Genomic DNA, 27,910 nt, shown 5'->3' on the forward strand with positions numbered 1-27,910 from the left:
ACAAACAACTATTTTGCGTATACATCTATTCCTGCCGTGACAAATCAAAGCAAACTCAAAGTGGTTGAGAAATTCTTAGATGTTTAAAAACAATGTGTATTTATTCTGTTCTTCCTCCACTCACAAATTTACATATTTCTTTTCTGAATAGATCCCAAATGCCCACTTGTGTTGAATATTTAATAGTAATCTCCTTCTATTTAACCTATATTTGGTACCTATTGTTGCACTTACATGCATTCTGAATCATACAGTAATAAAAACGTCCTGACTGGAGGAAATAAACCATTTGCATAATCTGCTATCCTGACAATCTATGAATATTTCTTCCTCCTATAATAATATCAGTTACCGCTGCTCATATCACCTATGGGCATTGGTGTAGTTCATTTGCACAACACGTAAAACTCCTTGCTGCGGATTGACATGGCTCAGAACTACATTACCCAGAAGGCCTGTCGCTCAACTACAAGCTGGCTCCCTCTGCTCGGGGAGTGTTTCGCATTTAAACAAACACGGTCCTGCCGAAGATGGCGGAGAGTTTGTAGAGGCGTAAAAGAAACTGCTTTACTCAATGAAACCGTCGAAGCCGGTGAGTTTTATGCATTTGGTTTATGACTTGGTCTCAATTAAGTTTTTTTTAAGTCAGGCTAGTGCTCGTTTGTTCGCGTACATTTCTCACAGAAACAGTTGGTGTTAGTCCGCTTCCGAACAGGCTGTGGTTTTTATGCTACCGTGATACAATGAACCACCTTACCACAGTCTATTTGTTAAGGAATGCTTGGAAATCATCTTATTGACTTAAAAACTTAAAATTAAAATAAGATTAAAATTTCCGTTAAGCCTGGTTTGATAATGTGCCATTCATGTATTTGACGGTGGTTGTTGGTGCTCCTTTTTATCCGCTAGCTACGAAAGTTTACGAGATAGAAGCTCTCCGGCGTCTCCGGCGCTGCTTCAGTCGATGTGTTCATCACAGCACTGGTCCTGAGTGAACTCGTTTGTGTTTCTAAATGTCAATGTCCAAGTTTGTGTCACCAGTGGGCTGTGTTCATTGTGCACAACACAACTGAGTTGCTTTGGGCGCACTGTATTTCCTTTTTACGCGTCGGGCTGGCTGACTCGCTTGGCAGTTTCGGTTGTAAAATCGTCCCAGCTCACGTTGGGATTAGAATAAAATAACTCTTGAATTAAAAACGCTAGTTTTTTTTATTTATTTTATTCCTATTTGTGGTCGAGCCCCCTCCACCGTGGATCTGAACACACTGAAACGCAGCGTAACGTGGCTTGTGGAGTAGTTTTGATTGACAAATTCTAACCCCGTTTAGCAAATATAATTAAACCAGTTTTGCTGGCGTGAATTTAGGTGTAGCATGACAAAAACTAATTGTCTTGTTTTATTTTTTTGTTTCTTGTTGGATGTATTGTGGTAGAAGCTGATGCCCCCCCCCCCCACACACTGCCCAACTTCAATCGCCCAGGGTGAATCTCCACTATCTCCTATGCACATCTGTAACGAGGTTATGATCAGGTATTATAGGTTTTCTTTAGTCTTTTATGGCTTATCATAAGATAAATGTTGTTTTTCAGTGCTGATAAATCATATTTAGGATCATGTGTGTGTGAGGGGGGGAGATGGATGTATTTCAGTGCAGGGGAGGATGAGCATTCACGCCTGCTTTCTCTGTGCTCCACAAGGTGTTTGCTGAGCACTCAGGTTCTGAGGTGGTAGGAGACATTACTGAAGTGTGTACTCATGTGTATTCACACGATGAGGAGGTAGAGTTATTCCACTGAACTGGTTGAGGTATAAATGTGTGCTGTCGCTCTCTTTGCCTGAGGCCATCCCTGCCAATACTTGCAGGTATTTACATCTCAGTAGTTCTTTCCATGTGAGGCTTTCCGAAATCATCTGTCTATTTTTTGTACAGCATGGTGGATGACCTTGCTACTATTTGTGCATGTGTGTTAAAATGTCTGCATCACATTCATTCATTTAAAAAAAGTGACATATTTAACATTTTCAACTGGTGTTGAGCTGGGATTGAAAAAGGGTTTTTTCTGCATAAAACAACATTTTTTTTCCACATACTTTATTGATCCCGTTTGGAAATTCCCTCAAAGAAATTTGTGTTTTCCGCCATTGACCCATCCCTGGGGGGCAGTGGGCAGCCCTTGTGGTTCCCAGGGAGCAAGTTGAGGTCGAGTATCTTGCTCAAGGATAGGGAGAACTCAAACCACTGACATTTCAAAAAGAGGACAGCACTCTTACCAGCCAGGCTTTATGTGGTTCACAAGCGCAGCGGAATCAGCTGATTTTCTTTGTGCAATGACTTTGCTATATCTAAAGACCACATGCAAAATTTTACTTTTATGTTAAATATTTTAAGTTACAATCCCTCAAAGCATGTTTGACTTCAAGTAGAGAGATAACCACAATACATTTTCTGGTATTCAAAAAAATGTGTTTGGGTTCTGTTTACAATAACCAAGTTTGAAGATCAATATCATGGGATATATCAAAAGTTTTAATAGTAAACATGTACCAATTCAATATCTGAATGTTATCCGTTTTCTTAGAATTCGTTGAAAAAATCCTTCAAAGGATATTTCTGAAAAGGGAGTTGATGCAACAAATTGCATCAACCAGTGGTGGTGAAATTGAAAACCATCCTGGAATTCACCACATTGTCAGGCTAAGAAAATCCAGGCATTAATTTTTCATGGAATGACCCTAAAATGAGAACTATGCTGATGACGGTCTTCCCCTGTCAGACCAGCTAACTCTTCATTATTTTCAATCTAGAGGAATGCCATTACTCAAGCCCACGTATGTGGTATTTTTTGGAAGAATGACCACTGTGGGAACCTGTCCGACAAACTGCTTCTGCTCATATTCTTGGCAAATGGAGCCCCCCGTCCCCCTTTCTCTGGTCCCTTTATCTCCCACTTTCTTTCTCCCTCACACAGGCTGTCAGGCTGCGTTAACAATGAATCAATCTTTGAGGAGTTTTTTTGACTGCAGATGGGGTGAAAAAGTGACTCGGATGTATGGCTTTCGCTCTTTGTCTGTCGGCCCCTGTGCTCTCAATAATTCATTAACTTATCACTTTTTTCTTACGGGACTTGGGAGCAGTCTGTGTGTGGTGGGAGATTCTGTGGTTACATCAGATCTCCTGATTGATTATCAAAAGAGCTTGTATTCAGCTAATATTTGGTTAAGAGTCATAACGTTTTCTGTAGAATAGTTATCACATGGATTTAAAGCACGGAGAAATTTATACCACAGACATTGCAGGTCTTTGTAACTGTAAGATAAGACTTGTCTGCTCAGATATATTTATTGACATCTATTGATTTCATATCTCGTTGGGAGCGCTATCTCTATCCCACTACATTGTATACACTGTACATTTGAATATGCATAGATATGCTCTATTTGAAAGCTCAAACTTCAAACTGCACTTCATTTAGGCTTAATTATAAACCCTGATTGTCAGAAAGTCACGTAATATATCTCAATCTTTTCAAATAACTTATTAAATAATAAACTCTTGGCTCCTTAGCAATTTCCTCCTTTTAAGTGGGTAAATATGTCTGTTATTGACTCTTAAACACCGATTGGAGAAAGAGAAAGACTTAGTGCCACTCTCAGACGCTGTCTCTTATCTTTGTCAAGTTGCATTTCTTCAGCACTGATGTCTGGATTGATGCCATTCTTTTTGTGCATTGTCAGCTTGTGCGCATCGAAGGAGACTAAGACATTTTCTTTCACTGTCAGTCATGTGATATGCGTTCAATTTAAGATTAATAAAAGTGTGGGTGATCGTTGACTCCGAGAGAGAACTCCCGATGACACATAAAGCTGAAACGAAACACTGATTGTTAGCTCTAATTGAAATTTGACTCCTTGGTCTTTTGTGAAGCAGCAGTACAGATAGTGTAGGGTTAGTGAAGGAAAACACCAAGTTTAACCGGTTCGACTAAAACTTTTATCTAGCACTTGTTATTCAGGAATTTTTTTTTATTTCCTTTTTTTTTTTTTTTTTTTTTTTAGATTTTCTCTTCAAGGGATTTACCTTGACTTGTAACCTGGCCAAGTTACAATATTCCACAATTTTTACTTTATTCTCCGCAGGCTTTAGTTTGCACCATTTATTCTTGACTCTTGACAGGCTGATTTTACAATGAAGTTTCAAGAACACAAACGTTTCCCTTGTTTAGTTAAAGCTGCGTAAAACATCCTGTTTTTTCCACCCATCTGAAGGTCACTCATGGCGTGACAATGATCCACATTTGTGTTGTGTGCACACAACATACCACACTGTGGCTTACCGGTGCGGTTGTAATCAACAGGTAGGTTTACATTTTGCTACCTTTGTTGAGCTAAATATAGAAAATTTTGCACAACAAGACTGTCGTGTTTCCAATCCTCCTTATTTATTAAAGTTGCTTTCTCAAACAAGTGAGTGTGATCATCACACCCGAGCTGCTGAAATCAGATTTTTATTCACTATTGTGCTCAGATTCTACTTGAGGACATGTTTCATTCATCCCCACTGTCTCCTCTTCCTCAACTCTGAGGCGAGACCCAAGTGTTATGCTAGCCCAGGCCATATGTTAGCCATGCACACGACTTCTTCACAAACAGGCAGCCTGAAGCAATCATTGCACCCAATTCCAGTTTATAACCAGCAAGGATTTGGAACAGTTCACTCTCTGTAGTCTTAGTTGATTGGATGAAGGCTAGAGTTTATTAGGGAAGGGGGGTGCTAAGAGCTTTGTCCCCCCCCCTCCTCTTCTTGCCCTTCCTCTTTAACTTCAACTCCCCCTTTAACTTTCCTTCCCCCCAGCTGAAGAATGCTCGTAAAATGGGTTCACCTGAACAAGCCAGTGGGAGGGTAGCTCCCCGGCCCTAGTTTTGTTACCATTGTAAAATGTTAGCAAGACCTTGTTTGTGTTTTGTTTAGGGCCCCCTTTTGTAAAAAAAAAAAAAACCTTTAGGGGAGAGACAGTCATGTTGAAAAAACAAAGTTTGGTTTGTGAGATAAATGCTACCAGATGCTTTCTCTGGCTGTTACGCTGCATAAAGAGGAGGTAAAGAAAGGAAAGGACTCAGTGTCATTTCTGGATCAACTGCTGCATGGACGTTCTGCATCCACTTCATCTACATCTAAAACGTTATGTTAGTAAAGGAATAATACTTAGTTTGCAACCAAAACCACAAGGGGCTTATCCTTTACCGCCGCTCCATAAAGCTTCTCCCAATCTGCCGTTTCCTGTTAATCAATATTGTCAAATGGTGGTTGCATTTATTTCCTATATGTATACATTGTGTAAACCCCTTGTCATAGATGGAAGTTGGGCTTCCATGGTGGTGGTGTGGGGTTCCTGGGTCCGTCTGTGTTGAGAGGCAGCTGTGGCCAGTGTTGCGGTGCAGGCTGTAAGGAGATACTATGTGCTCCTGTGTGACTATGCAAGCGGGGACTATAAGGGTAAGTGTCTCCTGCTTTAAAGTTCACCTGCAGTTCAAAAAGAAATTAGTTGCAGAGAGTGTGCAGACATTCACTCCGAATACTGTGCCTGACAGCGTTTTGAATTTTCGCGTCTTTATTGCAGGCGTGGAGTTCAAGGTAAAGTCAAGTTGTGAGTTTCAGACAACCACACCTTTGTTAGAGGCTCCAGACTTTCTACAGCGTGTCAACGCCAGCTAGGTGTGTTTCAGACAATTTATTTTTATCCCCTTGTTAACACGGTTTTTCCTAATTGTATAAGTTTTTTCCATCCCATAGGGATTGAGTGGAATATGTTTCATTGACCATTACTTCTTCTCGCTTTGTAACATGACGTCATCTCTGTGTATGTGGCTCGTCGTTAAAGCAACTCACCCGTTCTAAAGGTTGCAACTCTGGAGTTTACTATAATCATGGTCAACATGAGCCATGATTATATTACAATATTTTATCACGGGGTCATTAAACTGTTTTCCACTTGCTTTTACTTGCACCTGGTAATAATACAGTACGACTACAAGAAGGTGGCGATGCACCTAAAAGCTGTAAGCAAACGCTATTAACAAAACAATACCGCAACTCAGACCACAGGAGCACACCAGATGATTAGAGGTCTCCTGTGAACTGATTATAACGTCTGTGAGCTGCAAAGTCATTCACACCAGTCCCAACTCACCTGGGTTTCATTTAATATTAACACCAATCAATTATTTGTCCATTACTGCCAAGTGATTATTGATTAGTATTTTAGCTTGGTATGCCCTTCCTGACTCAACACTTCCTTTCCGATGTTGTGTCACACCAGAGTTTGCATTGATGCAGCATTTTACCATCTAAGAGTCTGGTTTTAGGTCGAGGGGGGAGAGTTTTGACAGATGTGGGAACTGAGTAGTGAATGGAGTCACTAAACCCACACGGTTGTGTTTCAAAGTTTACAGTTCAGACCTTTGGCCAACTGTTTCTTAACATGCTTTAAATTAAAAAAAACCCAGCAGAATATTAAAAATATCTTTTTTAGCTGATGTAAATTATCATTCAGAGGTTTTACCATGTGTTAGGGGGATACATGGCAAATAATTACTTTTATATATGTAGACTTTTTTTTATAAATGTAAAAATAGTTTTAGGAATATATTACTAGATGATGAATTAAAACCATAGTATGTGCTTCAGCTTTTCTGACAAGATTATAGCACCAGTTTGAACAACTTTAAACTCAATAACTGAGAAAACACTGGTGCACAGATCTCTGCAGCAGAATTGTGGATCTGAGCTATTTATTTCAAGGCACCTGAAATAAGATGTTGTCCTGCTTTTTATTTTCTGTGTTGGAGCTCAGTTGAAGGTGGTGAGCGCTGTTCCTGTTCCTTCCTCGTCCCCTACAGTGTGATAGACCTGATTAGCAGTGCAGGCTTAATCACTCAACAGATGGGAACAGAGTGCAGTGTCACCAAGACAAAAACAAACCTGTAGTTGGATTATGGCTGTGTGTGTGTGTGTGGTGTGTGTGTGTGTGTGTGTGTGTGTGTTTCTCAGCGATGCGCTCCAACCTCAGAGGAGCTTCTCATCCCCCCCTTCCTTGTTCGCTTTCTCTGTCCGTCTTTCAGCACTTGGTCCTCGTGACCCCTGTATTCCGCCTGTCCTCATAAGTCATTTAAACACAATTTTAATAGTGTTAACCTGAAACTGAGCAGCATGTGGCGTGCAAAACGTGTGGCCGTCGTCTAAACGCATCATAGATGAAGGAACGTGGAGATGGAAAGGGAAAGAATAGAGCGGTAGACATTTTCAAGTGGATGTAGAATGTAGAATTCTGAAGGACAGAGTGTGTTAGACCATAAAACCATTCTTGTGATTCTTACTCAGATCGATGTCTTTTCCTTTTTATTTCTCCGTGGTTCTTTATTCATATAGCCGGGTATTTATGGTTTTTTAATAAAGCGTGGCTGTAAGGACTTCAAACCTCGGCACTGCTCCTCCGTTTCCCCTCGTACCTCATTCTGTGGAATCTTTTTCACCTAGCCTCTGTCAACATTCTCAACCGGCTGGTTGAAAGAAAGGAAAAGGAGTAGTAAGAGGAAAACGGGAGACGGGAGGGGGGGTGCCGTTGTGAAACTGGCGTCAGACCATCTTTTGAGTGGAATTCTTTGCAGGGGTCAGAGTTCAGCCACGGCAGCGTGGCTCTGTGATTGGCTGAGGAAAGGTGAAACGAAAACCACAGTAAACTTTTGACCCCGGCGCAGGAGCTCCGCAGGAACGCCCGGCCCTTCGCTCTGGCATGGTGGAACAGAGCCCGCTCTCTTCCTGTGTTTACTCCACCAATCCGACAGGGCCGGTGGGGGAGAGGGGGGGAGGAGGGAGAGCAGAGAGGGAGGAGAGAAAGACACAAGAGGGAGGGAGGGAGGAAAAAAAACCATCAGAACTGGGCTGTGGTCTGAAATTGAATATCTGTTTTTCATTGAGTGGCACGGCTGAAACATGTACACAAACAGCGCTTCTGACTCGCAAAGTTAAAACCAAGAATACAGTTTAGCTTTCAACGCGAAGTCATTTTGAAAACATTGTCATGGCTTGTTATAATGCTTGACATATATATATCCACACTGAATTATCTGAGGTCACAGATTGTTTTTCCTGCTATTGCATTCATGGCATCTACATTATTTCAGTGTGTGTATTTGTGTGTATGTGTGTGTGTGTGTGTGTGTGTGTGTGAGGCAACATGGCAGTGAATTGGGCCCTGGCTCTCCAGATAAAAGGCTGTTAGCCATTGATTAATGAACTAATTTCCATAATATTAGCCTTGTGTGATCGCAGCCAGCCACATTTTGTTTGGTTGTTGTGGTCACCCCCTGGATGGTGTTGTGTCCTTAACCGTTATCAGCTCGCCATAAACACCGGCACGTCAAGATCACGGGAAATAAAGTGGTTGTCAGAGATGTGTGTGTAACGGCGGCGGCGCGGTGCGAAGACTTAGGCGGTTGGATCCGTTCTCTCCTGGGTCCTTTCCTGTTCCTTTCTGTTCTTTGTCTGTATTAATGATGGATAGTTGCAGGGGATGCATGTGACACACACACACACACACACACACAGTGGAATCTGCCATCTCTTTGTTTCCACCTTCATTTATTTTCTCTGGGTTTTCTACACATCGCAGTTTGTGTGAGAAAAATGAGGAGATGCGCACACATACACACACACACACACGCAGCCTGCCTGAACTGTGAGTGTGTGTTGTGTGCACTGGGCGTGAGTGGGGGATGTTTCTCCAGGAAAATGATGGCGATTCCTCTCTGCTCACTACCTTCTTTTCACCACCACATTTCTAAATGGGTAATTATGGTGTTATTTTTATGCCTCGCTCCTTAGCAAGCAGCGGGTGCTTGTACATAGACAAATGTGTTTTTTGCAAGAATACCAATCTTTTTTTGACAAAAAAAAAAATCTTCAATAAATAATATGTACCTGAGGGGGGACAAAAGTGTTTGCTATTATCTAAACATAGATGCTCCAAGTTACAATTTTCAACTTCTGGAATATGGTCAGTAATTCTGCTTGATTTGAAAGTAAACTGCAGATCACAAGGCTGTGATTGGATGGTTTTGTGGCATATATTCATGCTGTGCCAATCTGACCTATACTGGATAAATTGTACAGTGGGCATGAAGTGCAAATCATCATGAGAAATAAAAATAAAATCACATAAAATCATAAACCATAAAGCTGACAACGCAGCACTGACCTTCGCTTCTTGTTGCTGATTGGATGGATTTGAAACACATTATGATCAGTTTGATAAAACGCTTTAGTAAGATAGATATGTTTTTATCCTCCTTTTTGCTGCAAAATGTCTGATTCTGTTTTACTGGTTCCTTTATTATTACTGTTTTTTTGTTTCCTAAACAAAAGCATACGGCACATTTTAATTCTTTTTTAGAAAAATAATATAAATAGTGTAAAGATCTGGTTTGTTCAGAATTAATCTTGAATTCATTTTTGAGCACGGCTGACTTTTTTGCAGCTTTTCCCACAATTTAAACTCTGATCATCTGATGTTGAACCTTCTGGTTGATTCCTGCAGCGATCCTTCTGAGCTCCTTTGCGTGTTTGTCTGCTTTGCCAGCTCCACCCCCTCCTCCTCTTGTGTCATGTGTGCGTCACTACCGTGGTTGTGAAAGGTGTGCTTTATTCTCCGGTGAACTGCTCCTTGTGTGAATATGAACTCTAAATCAGTCAAGCTGGCTCCGGCTTTACATGTGATTGAAAAGTGGAAGAATTTAGTGAAACAGAAATGTGTTTGAGTTGGTTCTAATTTGGTCGGTTCATCATTCAGAAATTGTTTCAGTCGACTTTGGTGTTAAATCTCGCTGTACTGTATTGCCAAAAAGGAACATAGGAACTAAGGGGCAGAGCCTGTTTTCAGCTGAGCTGCCTTGGAGGAATGGAGGAATTTACAGCTTCAGTTTTTTTTTTTTCCTTTTCAAAAATCCCTACTTGTACACACATGCTTGACATATGTCCCACTTATCCTGGTCCCAGAATCGCATTGTGTGGCAGCTCTCTCCATCATGCCATCAAAATCTCTGGCTTGAGTTTAGTCCCATTCATCCAGGTTTCTTTAAAGTCACATGTTGTGTTGATAGAAAAACAAATAAATAGTTATCTCCATTGACGAGTGTGGATTTGTCACAGTGATTACTACAGGAAGTCATCCTCTTCCAAAATTAAGAAGGAATCTCAAAATGTCATGATTGATGATTTGCGTCTAGTTTCCTTGTTTCTTCTGATATAGAAATCTTACAGCATTTGAGGCTCCAGCATCCCAAATATTAGATTCACTCACTGTGCTTTTGTGAGAAATTTAAAAAAAAACCCCATATTTCTAGTTTGGACTTTTGATTTATTATTTGAACATGACTTTATCTGTGACCTATGATCTGTCTTCACCAGAATGAATTGAGGTATTCGTGCATTTGTAGCTTCTGTGGACACAAATTTTCCGAGTTTGATTGCAATCACCCTTTAGTGTAAATTGCAATCAACATAAACAACCTCAGTGCAGTGAAGATATCCAAAGGACAATTTGCAGTAAGCTGTTGCTCTTTTTCAAGGCCTTAGAGATGGATTGTGGGAGGTTTCCACCAAATTGCAGATGGGACTGCTAGAGGAGAGGTTATTATTTATTATTATTATTATTATTAGGTAACAGTACAAGCTGGAGTTGGAGTCATCGATTGAGAGTTTAAATGAAATTATATCAGCATTAGCATCTTCATGGATAAATTGTTGGAGATTAAGTCCATCGTTTTGGATGATATTAGCTGACTATTTTTACTTAGGCCATGCATTTTATTAATATAGAAATACAGCAACGTGGACGCGTGCTTGTGGCATCAACACTGATGTTCATTCTTAAAGTTAGGTAGAAGAGCTGCTGCAGTATTTCGCCTGTTTCCCCTCTCTGTCTAATGTCTGAAGAATTAGCCGTGTTTAGTCATTGAATAAAGACATTGAAACTGGGGAACGTTTGACTGCCGGTTGCACTTAACCCAGTTTACAGCTGGTTGCCTGAGCATACATGCTCAGCAGTTGGCGGAAAAGTTCTTTGAAGAAAAACAGAAAGTCATTCCATTCTTTTGTTTCCTTTCTGGTCTTGATGTCCCAAAGTCAAGTAGGCACCTTCTGTTGCTTTATTACTGAGTGGTGGTGGTGTGTGTGCAAGTGTGTGTGTCTGTGTGGTGAAATAATGATGCTTTATGCTTCTGGTCTACCATGATTTTGATGTTTTTCATCCATTTGTGTTTTCTCCACAACCTCAATCCCTGAGCTGTCTCTCACTGACAGTTTTGATGTATCTGCTTTGATTGTGTTTCTAGAGTGCTGAAGTTGCGTGTGTGTGTGTGTTTGTGTGTGTGTGCCTCGCTTAGTCTGATCTTTGTTTTGAACAGGCCGGCGTTCATTGTTGGGCCTGTCACTCATTGTTGCAGGGAGCTCGGATTGCAGACTTTATTTCAGGCCAAGCAGGAATGTCCTCTTCACTATTCTGGTCCTGGCAGAACGACACTGCTGCTGATGTTCTGGCCTTCTGTCAGAATCAAAATAATGTTTTAAATCCTAAAGGAAATGCTTTGGTAATGCAGAAAAATGCAGCAAGTTGACCAGTTTGATCTCAAGAGCAAGTAAACACACAGACAGATCCACAAGGGCGATGCATATTTTGTACCCTTCAAGCACATTAGGTTTAATGAAGCATGCCTTCAGTGCATAAGCAGACAGTTGTGTCTTCAGAGCCTTTATGACCATCCACAAAGCAAGAGTCTTGAAAATGGTCTGCACATGACTTTTAGTGTGACAAGTCAGCTAATGCTTGTATTAAACACGCAGCATTTCTGTGTTAAACTGTCTAACCTGTTAGAAGACACTGAGGTGGTTAATTTTAGTAGGTTTTTAAATTATTGCTTTCGCTGCGATCATGTCAGTCAGAGTAGTGTATTGTTAACTGACCAAGTGAAATGCATTTTATCTTTCCTCCACAAGAAAAGTCTAAAACAAGGTTCAAAATAGCCTCATTCGTTAATGCCAGACACCTAACCCAAGCTAACCGTAACTAGTTTCATCACGTCTCAGACTGGATGCTCAAACTCAATAGCGGATGATAAAAGTCTGGCTGTAGAAGTCAGTGAGGAAAATTAAACTGAATTTTAGATTGATGGCAAAATCCAAACCCATCTGCTGAATGTGTCCTGATGCGAGAATTTTAAACTTCCTTATAGTACTAACGTAAATATGTTCATATCCAGTACCTGTTTCAGTACCACAGTTTTTAAAAAAAGTTCACAAATATCAGAAAATTTTTTTTCACTTACTGTGTTTTCCACACTATAAGGCGCTTCAGATTATAAGGTGCACTGTAGGTTTATGAGAAAATGATATGTTTTTAGGTGTGCCTTATATTGGGGAAAATACTGTAGTTTTTAGCATATTTGATTACTGTACAGACCTGAAGATCTGGTTTTTCCTTTTTTATAATTCCTGCACTTTCAACACTAATAAATACTGGTATCTCTTTGAATTTACATATGTGGCTCTTTGGTGGCTTAAACATTATATTCCAGTTCCAAATGCTAAAATATTTTTATTTGTTGGTTCCTCATTCTAATTTGTTTTAATAGTTGATTTGGGTGTTTGCATGTGTTGCATTAAACCCTGTGGGGACGGCTGAAGGAATGGGACAGCTTTTCTGTCTGCTATGTTAAATTATTCAGCTGCAGCATTAGCTCAGTAGCAGTCTAGTGTTTAGGACTGATGTAATCAGTGGTCTGTAGTCACACAAACAAACAATTACGCACACACACACACACACACACACACACACACAGGGTTTGGTATACCTTGTGATCTGTGAATTAAACATATGACTGATAGGATTATACTGAAATCAATACATGAATTTTGAGTGACTCGTTTCTAAAAACCACCAGAACACAGAATAAGAACACAGAACACAGATAAGTTTTTATCGTCACAGATTGCTGACTTCTTTATGTCTGAATAAATTATGTGGAGAGCAGTGAAATTATTCCATGAAGCAAAGAACATCTGACAGGCTTATCTACGGCATTAGGATGGAGTTACTGAAGGTCTGGTTTCAGGAGCAGCCTGGACCCAAATGCTGATGATCAGACACTCTCAGTTTCCCCAAACGTTTTATTATATGTGAAGGGAAAAAAATCTGCACACTCATGTCAGTAACCATCTCATAAGAGGTTAATTTCTGCTGCTCAGATGAAAACTCATCCAGTTCCTCTGATGAGAAAACGCAGAATACCAAAGGTCTTACGAATTGCAGTGCTAAGTATTTAAGGTTATGAAAGCTTTTCAAGAGTTGTTACATGACTTGTGTCTGAGGCTTTTCACAGTACGATAGTGTAAGATTGGAATGCCGTAAGTTGAAAAACAGGGCATATTCAGAAGCTTCTTAAAACAACCCTTAAATATGCACAGCGATGAAAGGTTTTTGAAGAACTGGGTTAAATTTATTACCGTGTTAATATCATCTATTTCCCTTACTGCAGTCTTGGCTAACCTTTACAAAGTTTGTGATACCCAACAGCAGTCGTACGAGGTGCGAGTGAGACTCAGGCTGAGAAGGAACCAGCTTGATAACCAGAATATGTAAATAGGGTGGATGAGTGGCCACATTTCCAGGAAAAGGAAGTGATGACGCAGTGGAACGGGCCGAGAGGAGGACACAAACAGGATGCGATCTGCTGTGGCTTCCTGTGCAATTTTAGAAGTCAAAAAATTTCCCTTGAATATTTGTGACAATAAAAACATGTAAAGAAGATCAAGGTGTTTGATAGGAAGCAATGCTGGGCTGTAATGGTGTCATACTGAGACACCCAGACAGTGAGGACCACAGTTCATGACCTTTTTGTTTTCTATTTCTGTTAGGAGATGAGACACTGAAGAGACATCACACCTTGGATGGTGCTTGGCTGGGGCTTGTGCTGCTCAAGGTGAGTGAATGACATATGTAAAGAAACACACACGCATGCCTGTACACACATTGTCATGGAGGATACTGATCATTCCATATCTCAAATGGAGCTGATGCTGGTCAGTCCCACACTGCCAGGCCCGTTTGGACTCCTCTGTGGTTTTTGGTTTGCTGGTGTTTATAATTTCTACTCTGATCAAGAGGTTTTTTTCTACTTTGGTTGTCAGTTTTTAACATTACAGTCATGTCGACCTGCTTTCTGCTTTTGAGCATATATTGGCTTTAGAGCTGCGTTTTGCATTTCCGTGTTGAAACCTGTTTACGTTTACTCAGGTTTTCCACATTTGCTTCCTCTTGACCAGACCGCCAAAAAAAATCTTGCACAGCTATGCATTCCTGTAATTCAGATAGCGACCCCCCAGCTCTGCTGTGTGTCTGTTTCAGGATGCGAGGCTGACTGTGGGCTGATGTCATCTTTCTCCACTGCTGCTGCTGAGGTGAGCCCTAGGACAGTAACCAGGAAGGAAGGAAGGAAAGAAAGGAGACAAGACTGGGCAGTGAGAATCACGCCCACAGCCGGTGACAGGCTGATTTAGAGAGGGTGGGGGTGGTGGTGAAAGGTACACAGACGAGAAGCATGCAGAGCAGATTTATGGCGCGGAGTGTGCGTCTGAGATGTTGGTCTTTGGTGCTCTTCTAGTAGTAGTGGTGGTAGTGAGGCGGCGTGTCCTAGCCTGCCGTTGCAGAGACGAGGCGTTACATAATGGCTCCCATTGGCTGCACACTTTTCTACCCTGGAATGAGCTCACTCTGTTTCAGTGTGTACACACACACACACACACAGACACACACGCACGCAGACGGTCCAGGATGTGGTTGTTGTGGAATAATTTTGTTGTATAGGACTGCGCTGCAGCTTTGTGTGTGTGTGTGTGTGTGTGTGTGTGTGTGTGTGTGTGTGTGTGTGTGTGTGTGTGTGTGTGTATCTGTCTGTCTGTCCCTGGGTGGGAATAGGAAAACGCACTAGAAGCTGGGTACAGCGGTTTCCTCTTCTGTGAACTCTGAGGGGGTCAGGCACAGGGCAACGCCAGACCAGGAAAACAAGGGCAGGGTCCCCGGCCTAGCACTGCTACACCCAGTGAGGGCGGGGGAGATGGGAGGAGTTGACTTGGGATATTATGAGTGGGGGGGGGTTAAGTCTGTTGGAAGAAATAACGGATGTAGCCTAGTATGGAGAATGCAGAAGGGAAAACTTCTCACCAGTTCCTGAAATGCACTGTGGATCGTTTCTAGGCTTTGTTAGCAGATGCTGCGTGCATTTTTCTTTCTTGTGCAGACAAACAGGCAGGCAGATGATTATGTGCCTTGCTGGGATAGTATCCACTAGCACTCGTCTTCCTTACAGACTGTGCTGTGGCGTGTCTGAACGTGTGTTCATACTAGAAACGGTTTGTACGCATTATGTATGTGTTGCCGCCGCTGCTAGCGGAGGGGTATCGTTCCAGCAGCCAGGAAGGCAGGCAGGCTGGCTGAACGCAGAATGACCCTTTTCCCCCGAGGCGACAGATCACTACATCATCATCAGTCTCTCCTCACAGTGGAAGAAATGAGATTTCATTCCCATCAAGCACTGTGTAGGGACCAAGGCTGCTTTACCAACTGCATACTGTGCCCTCATAAATCTGCAGGAATGTACACTCAGTATATCCTCACTGATATCCAGTGGAGACTTGCAATCTTTAAATTCCCCTCAATATTTGCTTAATTACTGAGTGCTCTTTCCAATCCATACATTTCAACGTACATATGAGTGTATAGAACCACATTCTCAGTTCATTGCTCCTGTTTGTGTTTGTTTTAAAACACGTGTGTGTGTGTGTAATGTGCTTTCAGGTGCTGATATGAGCTGAAGATGAGTGGCGTAGGAGACAACACGTTGGAGCCGCTGTGCTCCGACCGCAAACGTAAATTGTCCACATGTGACACACCGGGTTTAGGGTGAGTTATGGCTTTAACTCCCGCTTTGCGTTGATCCACTTTGTCTGTTTCCGTTTGGAATGAATGCCCATCGAGCGCACGACTTCACGTCCTTCATCTTGTCGTCATATAAATGTCTCTTCACGCCGCATCTGAACTTGTGTTGTATGACCTGTATACGGACAGGGCATAGGGAGGTGAGGTTGTCATGGTAACATGTCTAATCCCTTTCGCGCCTCAGCAGGTGTGACAAGCGTCGAAGGGAACAGGAGACCAAGTACATCGAGGAGCTGGCTGAGCTCATCTCTGCCAACCTTTCCAACATCGACAGCTTCAACGTCAAGCCGGACAAATGTGCCATCCTCAAGGAGACTGTGAGACAGATCAGACAAATCAAAGAGCAAGGTACCGCCGCTGGGCAAACACCGTCAAATACGCTCCTGATCATAAACCAAACCTCTTGGAAAACAATCTAATCTGTTTTTGGAAGTAAACCACAATTTAAGTTAGGTGGAATCCTGTCCAGAGCTGCGCCGTGGTACAAATGATGCCAGTGATGAAGTAGTGTGTTGGTTCACGGCCAGGCTGCTACACTCACAGCCACTCTGGCCATTTGTATTGCTGGGGGTAAATGAACACCAGTAACTGAGACCAATATTTGATGGTCGTGGCTCAAGGCTGTCAGAGCGTGTGTGACTCCTGGTGCCAAACCCTTCCTCTCTCTGGGAGACAAGTGATTCACAAATCAGATGTTATCATGTCAATCTATTTTTTCTTTCTTGCTGTCTGTTTGCAGCTTGGACATAACGGAGGATCTGCGCTTCCACCCGTTTTAGCTTGAAGTTTAGATCAATGTGAGGTTAAATAGATAAGGAATGAACTCATTGGAATATACCTAGAGGGTCACAGCTGGTTACTGCTAGTCTGGGTGTGATGCAGCCAGGTTGCTATAGTTACAGAAAGGGGAAAATGACGGAGGGCCTCCCGTTCTTCCTTTTCATTTCTGTCAGTTGTCCATTTAACATGCCTTACCCCCCCTTCCGTTCCCTGTTTGCACATCTTTGTGTCAGTTTCTCTTGTCTCCTTTAGTATTTTTGTCAAATCGTTTTGCTCATCATCTAGTTTAAGTTACAAATTGAATGAAATATAATGTTGTGCTGTTGGTTGCTTTGCACCACAAATAACACCTCTATATAGAGTGGTATCTAACAAAGCCTCAAACACATGCTGATATTAAAAATAGAAAGGCATGTCCATCAGGCATCTGTGGCCCGTACTGACACCTACTGGCCAGAGACGGTATTTCATCATTGCGCTCACGGAGCAGCTCCTACAGAAAACTGCAAGTTCTAGAATGGTTAAACACAATATTGTTTTATGTAATATGATGAAATAAAATCATAAGGTTAAAATTTCAAAATTTTCAATGATTATTTGCGGTAGAAAATTCCAAAAGAAACGATGTTATAGATAGATTTAAAATCACATTTCTAGTCGTCAGTAGTGTGATGTGGGTCTTCTTTCTACAGGAAAGAGTGCTTGCAGTGATGACGACGTCCAGAAGGCAGATGTGTCTTCAACTGGTCAAGGGGTCATTGACAAGGACCATCTGGGACCGCTGCTCCTACAGGTCAGCTGGGGGACAAAAAACCAGCACCAATTAGCTGCTGTTCCATATGCTGGGCCAGCGCTTTTCTGTCCTTGTTCTTTGATGGTTGATATATGTGTGTCAGCTGGTTTCTATCAAAGCACAATTAAAAGCCACATTTGATCTTATTTGTTCTGATAAATCTTCCTCAGTTGAACCTTGTTTATGTGACCTTTGTGTTCTCAGGCCTTGGATGGTTTTCTCTTTGTCGTCAATCGAGAGGGCAGCATTGTATTTGTGTCGGACAATGTGACGCAGTATCTACAGTACAAGCAGGAGGAACTCATCAACACCAGCGTGTACAATATTATCCACAATGAGGACAGAGAGGAGTTTCACAAGAATCTTCCCAAGTCCAATGGTGAGACGTGGTTCTGTATTTTTGGGTGCCAAAGCATTCAAGGACATGCATAATTCATGTTGACTCACCTGAACATCTGTCTCTTTGTATAGCACCGAATGGGGCGTCCTGGGGTGGGGAGGCACCTCGGCAGAAGAGCAACACCTTCAACTGTCGTATGCTGGTGAACTTTGTTCATGGTCAAAGTCATGGTTTGTCAGAAGAGAGGCCTGGGGGCCAGCGCTATGAGACGATGCAGTGTTTTGCACTCACTCAACCTCGAGCCATGATGGAAGAGGGAGAAGGTAAAATCATTATTCCTAAAAACTAGATTTCTCATTTCATTTGTCAGAGGCTTCCTAAACTCATGTATATTCTGCATCCATGCATTCTATTAGTCTGTACTTTAATGGTTATGTAACACACAAGAATTTAATGTCATGTTTCTCCACATGTGCACTAAACTAAAGTCTAACATCATGTTGTCTCTGCTCAGATTTACAGTCATGCATGATCTGCGTGGCTCGACGCATCATCGCAGTAGAAAGGACGGAGAGATTCAGCACTCGCCATGAACTGTCTGGTAAGTTTCCACTGCATGACTCCGATACTGTTGAATTAAGTAGTCTGATGAACTGTATTCATTTTTTGTTTAGCATCATTTCAGAAATGTAGGTTTATTGGCACACCATCTTCCAAAGACCACAGTAAAAGTGCCATAGATTGTAAATGTTGTTAGGTGGCTTTGGTTGATGGTGCTTATCCCTTTTACAATAAAAAAATGTTAAAATATGAGCTTTCCATTCACACTGCAACTACTTGTAATAATACGATAATAGGACATTTCCAACTATATCATTCTAGATTCCTACAATTTTCCCCTTTAGGTTATGTAATCCACTGTGTCACAAATACCCAATGTTTTTTACCACTATTTTTTGGTGTGTTTTGTTTAATCCAAATGTTAAACTTTCTCTTATAGGTAAGCTGATTGAAATCGAACAGCAAGCCTCTCTCCACACGACTATGCATCCAGGCTGGGAAGATCTGGTGAGGCGTTGCATGCAGATGTTCCTCCATCGCAGCGACGGGCAGCCGTGGTCCTACAAACGCCACTATCAAGATGGTGTGTAGCGCCGGGACTCGTGATCGTGCTTGTTGCCGTCACTCAGACACTCCCGTGATCCGTTTTTATGGGCAGATTGGAGCGTTGTCAAGAAAGCCAGCATCACAGCGGTATACATGGAATGTAGCAGAAGAAGAGCCCTTCTCACGATAATGTTTGGCATGTAGAAAGAAGCCCTTGCTAATCAGTTATCTCCAGTACGAGGGGAGACATGGCCGGATCGGTCAGACTCAGTGGATAGCACACTTGAATTTATGAGTTATGACCCATCCGTAAACGGTGAATCATAGCTGTCCTGACCTACAATAGCAATGTTCCAGCTTTGGAGCAGGACTGACCTTATTGAGCTGGGTCATGCAGCTTGGACCATCATGTAGGTGACAGGAAGTAAAATACACTTTTTTTCAAGCTTCTGTTTTACTTTCAGTTCTGTTAAAATTCTGTATTTTGTTCCACTGTTTTCCATCAGTTCAGCATTCCATTTCTTCAGATCTTGTGATCTGTGCTTCTTTGCCAAACAGTCACAACTATAGTATTTGTTGTAATTAGGTTACAGTAGATTCATAGTAAAAATACTGTGGATCAGATGCATGATGGGCTTGTTTATAATCAGCGGTGGTGAGTCTATGAAGATGTTCTTGTGTCATTTAACTTATGTTGTGTTTTTTTACTCCAGCTTTCCATAGTGGCCATGCAGAGACCCCCCTCTACCGCTTTTCTCTGTCTGACGGCACCCCAGTCACAGCCCAGACCAGGAGTGACCTTTGCAGGAATCCCAGCACCAATGAGCCTCACTCTTTCCTGTCCACACACTTACTACAAAGGTGTGAACCTGCTACAGATGCAATCACAACTAACAGAAATGAGTTTTGTGTTATTTTTAAATTTCCACCACGTTGTCTTTTAGGGAACAGAATGGGTATCGTGGAAACCAAGGTGGAGGAATGAGACCCCAGAATATGGGTGTGAACAATCCCAACCAACAAATGAACATGGGTCCTGGAGGGGCCGTTGGGATGAACAGGGGCTACAACATGGCGGAACAGGGCAACATGCCCCAAAGAGGAGTGCCTCCGTACACCGGAGGCAACCGCATGAATCCCATGAACCAGATGAGTCCCATGCATCACATGAATCAAATGAATTCCATGCATCAGATGAACAACATGGGTCAAATGAATCAGATGAATTCAATGCATCAGATGAACTCCCCCATGAACCAAATGGGGCAGATGAATCAGATGGGGCACCACGTCATGCATCAGCAGCATCAGCAGCAGCACCAGCATCCACAAATGGGTCAGTTCCATGGAGGTGGACCTGGAGGTGGAGGTTATGGGATGGGAATGACCAGTCCCCCCCAAGCCAGTCCCGGGATTAATGGCCCCCCGCACAACGTTATGGGCTCGCCCAGAGTCAGAGGGAGCCCTAAGATGGGTGCCAGCCCCTTCTCTCCTGGAGGTACAGAGCAGACTCTCACTATGTCTCACTAATTAAACAGATTTTTTTAATATTAAATGTTAATTCTAATTTAACTTAATTAATTTACTTTTAAATAATTTAAATTAATATTTATATTAATTTATTTTTAATGTAATTTTTTAAAATTATTTTTATATTACATGTTTTGGTTGACACCACTAATTTTCGTTAGAGTTAGGGTTAGTATATGAATTTCAAAAATTGACCTGATTATTTTGCGTTACAGGGATGAACTCTCCCATGAGCTCCAGTCACCCCGGTAACGCTGGGGGTGGAGGCACCACTTTTTCCAGCAGCTCCTTGAACGCTCTCCAAGCCATCAGCGAGGGCGTTGGCAATCCGATGCCTTCGCCCCTCACCTCTCCTCCCCCACCAAAGCCCGACAGCTCCCCGAGCATCAACTCCACCAACCAGTTAGCTGGAGGTCCCTGTAAACTCCCACCTTACTCTGACTCCAAGAGTCCAGGAAGCTCGCTGGGGACCGGAGGGGAGCAGCCGTCTCAGCAGCACCCGCACACCCCCACAGGCGAGGGTCATTCTGAGAAGCCAGACAGCCAAGCCAGTAGAGACGCAGGTCCAGTGGGGGGAGAGTCCAACCGACGGGTCCCGGACAATAAGTGCCACAAGAAACTCCTGCAGCTCCTCACTTCGCCCACGGATGAGATGGTTCCACCTAATCACACACCGAGCTCCGCGCCCTGCTCCACTCCTGAAGGTAAAGACGGAGCACCCGGCGTCACCAGCCCCTCGTCTTCGACTGGGGTGTCCTCCTCCACAGGAGGGAGTCACGGTGCCGTGTCCTCCTCTGGTGGCGCAGGACATTTAACAAGTCAGTCGCTGCAGGAGAAACACAAGATCCTCCACAAGCTCCTGCAGAACGGCAACACTCCCGACGAGGTGGCTCGCATCACCGCCGAGGCCACCGGGAAGAGCAGTTTGGATTCAGGGGCGCCGGACAACGGACCCGTAGCCACCGGAGGGGCTCGGGGGCTAGAGTCCAAGCAGGAGCAACACAGCCCAAAGAAGGAGAAGCCGCATGCACTCCTTCACTATCTCCTCAATAAGGACGACTCGAAAGATGTTACTGATATCAAACCAAAGCTGGAGGAGCTGGAGGGGAGGGGAGGTCAAGGGGTTGGTGTCTCCAGCTCAGATCCCCATTGCATTAATGGGAAGGTCATGTTGGAGCCGTCTGACGAGGTAAAGCCTTTTGTCCAGAACAGCAATGTCTCCTGGGAGTTCCCAGCTTAAACATTGTATGCTGATCATGGATTTTTCTTGACAGACGGAGACCCTGGAGACCATCCTCGGTGTCCCGAGGGGCAACTCTGGCTTTTACCTCGATCCAGATTCCAGAGTTGGGAAGGAAGTGGGGAACAAACCAGTAACCATGCCCGACCCTCTGCACGGTGAGTCAATCTGAGGTCAAAAAGCCACAGAACTGATAAGGGAGACGAGTTGATTAGTCTTAATAAAATAACCTAAATATATGAAGACATCTCATCTAAACACGGCATTGTGCTTTCCTTAGAAGGGGAGAGAGGCCCCCTCCCTCACAGTCAACGAGGCGCCTATCAAAGGGCTTTGTCCATGGATACCAAGCCAATGGTTGGAGAGGGAGCAGCGGGAGGTGGGCTGGCAGGCAGACGAAATGTCCCCTGCCCCACCTTGGTCAAACAGGAGAGCATGGATGTTCCAATCCGGACGGGGGCAGTTCCAAATGGTTTTCCCAGTGGGATGGGTGTGTGTCCGCCACGGGGAAATCCAAGTAAGTTGAGCTTTAATATATTTCTTTGTCTGAGACAGTCTTGTGTCGTGTGAAACCTGGTTTCCGCATTGGCGTACTTGTTTTACATTTCTTTCAAAGCACATCAGCGTAAGTTGCTTACGCTGCTCATCATACTGATGACAACCTAATCTGGTCTTGATGTTACCCAGGAGGAATGGGGAGAGGAATGGGAATGCCTCAACGGCCCCCCATCTCAGGACCAGGGGAATGGGGGATGCCGAGGTCCAATGGAAGTCCAGTCGCTGGACCGGGGCACCCTGGCATGGTTCGTGCTGGCCCAATGGCAGGACCAATGATGAACCGTTCCAACAGTGTACCCGCAAACACCAGGTCTATGCTGCAGCAGCAACTCATGGATATGGGTATGTCCTGTGTTTGTGGTGTATTGAGAGAAGCTATAAATAAAAGGTCAAATAAAGTGTACTAATCTGAACCATTTCTTCCACATTTGCAGGTACCAATGAAGCCAATATAGGTATGAAGCGGTTTGTCGGACATGGCCCCCCACCTCAGTCCCCCTCTTGGCCAGATTCTACCCTGGGAATGGACAGACCACAAAGGAGCACAAGCAGGTAAACCTTACTAATTTGTCCTTTTGATTTTTTTTAAAATAAATTACTCATTCAAAAACCAACATTAATGCTGTGATTTCTTGAAAACCCAAAATCACCTGTCCTTTGTTGTGGTAGGGACCAGTATGGGAACCCCCTTGAAGAGTTGCTGGGACCCCTGTCCAGCAATGAGGGCCAGAGTGATGAACGGGCCCTTCTTGACCAGCTCGACTCTCTGCTCAATACCGCTGATGTTATTTCTCTGCTGGAGATAGACCGAGCCCTAGGCATCCCTGAAATAGTTGGCAAGGTACAAGACAAAGTTATACAGTAATCCCTCATTACTCATGGTTAATGTGTTCCAGGACCACCCGCAAAAAACGAAATTCCGCGATATAGCAACCAGATATTTAACTATTTATGGTAATTCAATGTCAATTTAATTTATGAACCAGTGACATGCGTTTAGGTTCACGGCAGTGAGGCATCAACGGTACAGTCAGTTGTACGAGTCTAACAGAGTGCCAAATTTGCCATTAAATTAGTAGCCTGACATTAAAAACTGGTTAAATGCATTACGAGTGTACCACTAAGTTTTTACAGGGCGGGTTATTTCCTGATCTGAAGTTCGAAGCAGATATTTAAGGTCCGACGTTTCTCTTCTTTTATTAATTAAATCTTGTTTTGATCGATTGGTAGTTCTGAGGTGAGGCTCAGCTGCTCACTGCTGTAATGCTGATATTAAACCACCTTATATCTGTATTACCTTTTCCCACACTCTAATGGACTGTTTAGAACAACTTTGAATGAAAGAAAAGTGTCTTTAATACACGGAAGTGCGCTGCATTCCATGAGTCTCGGAATGCAGCGCACACACGGATGCTGTCAGCTACGGTATCACGTGACTACCGACTAAAAATCCGTGATGTAGTGAAGCCCCGTATCTTGAAGCGCAAATAAGCGAGGGATTGCTGTAAATACATAAGTTTTTCACTTGTAAATTCTAAAAATGAATAAACCTTTAACTTAAATATATACATATAAAATTAATGTTTTTATTTAAAATTAATTAAAATGGTTCACGTCAAAGCATCTTGTCCAAACTAATGTAACTTGCAACATGTGTGTCCCCCAGACCCAGGGGCCTGAAGGACACCAGCGAGGACAGGATCAGGGACAGTGCCCACCGTCAGACGCTTTCCCAGGACCGGACTCGTCCTTAGGCATGGACCAAAAACCCATGTATAATCAAGGCTACCCTGGGCCCCCAGGTCCCCCCAACATGGGTATGCAGCCTGGGTACGGGAACAACACAATGCAAGGCCAGTCTCCTGGAGGCTTCAACCCTATGACAAAACAAATAGGCCAGACCGGGGGCTTCCCTGGCATGGCGAACATGGGCAACCCCCGTGCGAACATGATGCGACCTCGCATGATGACTGCCACCAAGCCTCTCAGAATGCAGCTTCAGCAGCGACTGCAAGGACAGCAGGTGATCACGCACAAGCATGTGGACAGATTCACTTAAAAGCGATCATTGAGATCAATTTGTGTCTTTACGTTGGGTTAATTGTGTGATATTTTCTCTCAATTGCAGTTTATGAACCAAACCCGACAAGGCCTAAAGATGGAGCACGCCCCTGGAGGAAACCCTGCCATGCATCCGGGCATGCAACCTGGAATGCAGCCCGGAATGCAGCCGGGCATGCAGCCTGGAATGCAGCCTGGAATTCAGCCGGGGATGCAGCCTGCAGGCATGGGTGGACAGGTATGCAGTCCGAATGTTGACTCATTTAATTTCACTTCACTCAAGTGACCCCTTTTGGAGCGATGCTCTAAGTAATGCCGTTTGTCTGCAGCCTAGTTTCTTGAACGCCCAGATGATGGCTCAGCGAAGCAGGGAGATGATGACCATCTCCCAGATGAGGAAGCAGCGGATGATGATGTTGATGCAACAACAGCAGCAGCAGCAGCAGCAGCAGCAAGGGGCAGCAGGAGGCTTCAGCCCTCCTCCAAACGTTACTGCCCCAGGAGGCATGGACAGCCCCATGGGAGGCCCCCCCATAAACCAGACTGGACAGCAGGGCTTCAGTTATGGAGGTAATTATGGTGAGTTGACTGAGATACAACTCTGTGTAACGTCCTGCATCTTTCAAGAGTCTCACTCAGGACTGCTGACTCGAGTTAATGTTGTACTTACAGGGATGAAACAGCAGGGGGACCCCACGTTCATGGCTCCAGGTAGCAGCCCACCAAGAAATATGATGCAAGGACGAATGGGTGGGCCGTCTCAGAATGCCATGATGCCAGGGATGCAAGGAGGGCCCATGTACCAGACTGGAGACATGAAAGGCTGGCCACAGGGGGCCATGCCACAGGGGGGCATGCCACGCAACAAGTATGTAGCATCCAACTTGCTTGACCCAAATGTCCTTGTGTGATATTTCTATGAATTTGCTGTACATATAAAAGACAGATAAAAAATATTTTCCTTTTTTCTGGTTTTCTAGCTCATATCCCCAGCAACAGTTCCCTCAACAGGGCAACCAAGGTCAGTTTGGACCCATGATGATGAACAACTCCATCGGTGGGCCAGTCAGCGGAGCCGCTGCTGGACAGATGGGCCAAATGCCGGGGCCGAGACACGGCCAGATGCAGGCCCAAATGGGCATGAACCCCATGGGAATGGGAAGAATGCCAATGGGACCCGATCAGGTAGATCACGAGTCACGTCATAGTCTGCCCGAATTAGTCACCTGGTGGAGCAAAAAAAGCAACAACCCAACAACATTTATTTAGGTCAACATGATGAGAAAAACTGACATCTATAAATGAAAATAATCAATATGTTTTGACTCTGCAGAAGTACTGCTGAAGACCTGTGGCTGGCAGCAGAATCTGGAGCCTTGCAGATGTAGCAGTGGTCGGAGCCCAGAGAACAGCTGGACACACAAACACACACATAGAGACAGACACACACACACAAAGGAGTTTCCAGCCTAAAAAACCATGATGCAAGGGACTCTGGACAACACCACTGCTTACAAGTTTGTTACATGGACAACCTGGCCTGGGCTTCATCTCCCCCAACTGAAGCCTCACATTTAGTGACTCTCTTAAGGTGTGTGTCCCCGTTTGTGTGCATTCATGTGAATAACCTGGTGCAGTCGGCCAGCGTTGGGTGTCACAGCCAGGCTGCAGCACAGGACTACGGTACAACTGGCTGTGGTGGCACTTTACCTGGAGGCTTCTGTGTGGGAGAAAAAAAAAAGATTGATGCAATATATGTTCATCATTACAGCCTTACTCGAGATTCAATGCCTTCACAACAGTGGGTTTGTGTTTCTTTCTTATCCTGTACGCCTCGTTCTTGATGTCATTGGAAGCTATAAGCACACAAGTTTACTACGTTATGCAGATTGGAGCAATAACTCTTGTTTCTATATTTCAGACTGTAACTGAGCATCATAACTCCTGTTAAAGCAAACTAATGGTACTGCAGTATTATTGTCCCAAATATCCTTTGTGAATATGAATTGTAAATATTCAAAAAATATATATCCAACATGCTTTTTCAAAGGCCCATTATTGCACAAAGTATGAGTATTTTTACGTCCCATAGGTCAATGCTGATTTGGTTAATTTGCTTTTTTTAATGTCTTTGCAAATATTGCTGGTTTGGTTGGGATTTACTTTCCTTGTTATTTTCTGAATGCTGTATTTTTTAATTTTCCAAATAATCATGTATTAGTAAGGCACTTTTACGTGTGATGAGGATCTGACCTATTGAAGGTCTGCGTTTTCACACCATCAGTGTTTTTATTGTAAGGTAGCAGAATGAAATGAATTGTGTCAGGGCAGTCAGTTCCATAAACTTGTATGAATTATTTTTGGTTCTGTGTGCGTTGTGCTGTATATGGGTTTGTCTCCAGTGCATAGAAGACAGAAACACACTCCTCATGTTAACCAACACCACAACAGCTGTCAGTTGTATTTTATTTTCAGCATTTTATGGCTTTTATTTTCAATTTCTGAATCTACCTTTTCAACATGCGCAATCCAAAGATATTTTTCCACATCTCTGTATAGTTTCTGGTGTACATTTTAAATTATGTTATATTAGTCTGATAGTAAATGGGTTCATATAATGGCTCTGTGAAAGCATATGATGGTTATGTACTGTATGCATAAACTGCATGAGCGGCTCAGCGCAAAGACGAATGGAAACTCACGTCCCCACAGCAGGTTTTTTACATAAAAAGAAGCATGTTTTGCAGTGAAAGAAATTGAATAAAGTCCACTTCAAGACATATCAATATCTCCTGTTTCAGGAAACAGCTTCATTATGTGTCCAGAGGTTGTTACTTCAGGAAAAGGGAATTATGAGGTTCAATGAAGGGCAAAAAAAAAATGCAAGACATCATTTGGTTTGTTTTTGTTCTTAATTGGAGGTGTGATGAGGCGTCATTCTACAGGATGTATATTACAGATTTTTTTCTGTTGATACTGATGTAAATACAAATTTCTATTTAAACACTTCTGACTCTGTCTCTGATTATTTTCTGACTCATGAGTTTTCTTGGTCTGCTTTTATTAACATAGTGGTCAGTATATATATATATATATATATTATTTTATTTTTTTAAAAAGCACTGTTATCAAACAATTAATAGGGACGATGCTGATGGTTTATTTTTGGGCCTAACATTTTTCTCTAGTAGGACTATATTTTTTTTTAGTAATAGTGTTTAGTACTGTAATGTAGAAAACATGGCTCCAGTAGTCCTTATAATAGGTAAAAATTCCATTATGGTAAGAATCTTGAGGAGAATTAAAGGTAATCGATGAAATCTGAAATCGATTCCTAGCGAATCATGGACTGACGTAAAGATGTGTTTTGTTTCCTGGCTCTAGTAGCTCTAATTTATCACTCTGGTTGGTGGCGGTGTTTGCGCTGAGAAGATGAAAGATGATCATTTAGGTA

The 27,910-nt window shown here is 43.1% G+C and overlaps 1 protein-coding gene across 5 annotated transcripts; it reads left to right on the top strand.

The window, feature by feature from the left end:
- The first annotated feature begins 510 nt into the window (after nt 1-510).
- ncoa3 (nuclear receptor coactivator 3) lies at nt 511-27,462 on the top strand. Of its 5 annotated transcripts, none has more exons than XM_068315556.1 (24): nt 511-592; nt 13,968-14,032; nt 14,458-14,510; nt 15,907-16,011; nt 16,235-16,395; nt 17,520-17,620; nt 17,825-17,999; nt 18,092-18,283; nt 18,475-18,561; nt 18,961-19,104; nt 19,781-19,928; nt 20,012-20,565; nt 20,813-21,786; nt 21,872-21,995; nt 22,118-22,354; nt 22,525-22,737; nt 22,830-22,947; nt 23,065-23,236; nt 24,062-24,418; nt 24,524-24,694; nt 24,786-25,035; nt 25,129-25,324; nt 25,437-25,641; nt 25,790-27,462. In XM_068315556.1, exons 4-24 carry the CDS (start codon nt 15,926-15,928, stop codon nt 25,799-25,801), a joined length of 4,677 nt encoding a protein of 1,558 aa, XP_068171657.1. In that variant the 5' UTR covers nt 511-592; nt 13,968-14,032; nt 14,458-14,510; nt 15,907-15,925; the 3' UTR covers nt 25,802-27,462. The 5 variants fall into 5 exon arrangements, with proteins under 5 accessions (XP_068171657.1, XP_068171654.1, XP_068171659.1 ...); XM_068315555.1 differs by lacking the exon at nt 14,458-14,510 and adding an exon at nt 1,434-1,531 and having other exon boundaries at nt 534-592; XM_068315553.1 differs by lacking the exon at nt 14,458-14,510.
- The last annotated feature ends 448 nt before the right edge of the window (nt 27,463-27,910 follow it).

This window comes from Antennarius striatus, chromosome 5 (genome assembly GCF_040054535.1).
Source record: "Antennarius striatus isolate MH-2024 chromosome 5, ASM4005453v1, whole genome shotgun sequence".
Taxonomy (NCBI): Eukaryota; Metazoa; Chordata; class Actinopteri; order Lophiiformes; family Antennariidae; genus Antennarius; species Antennarius striatus.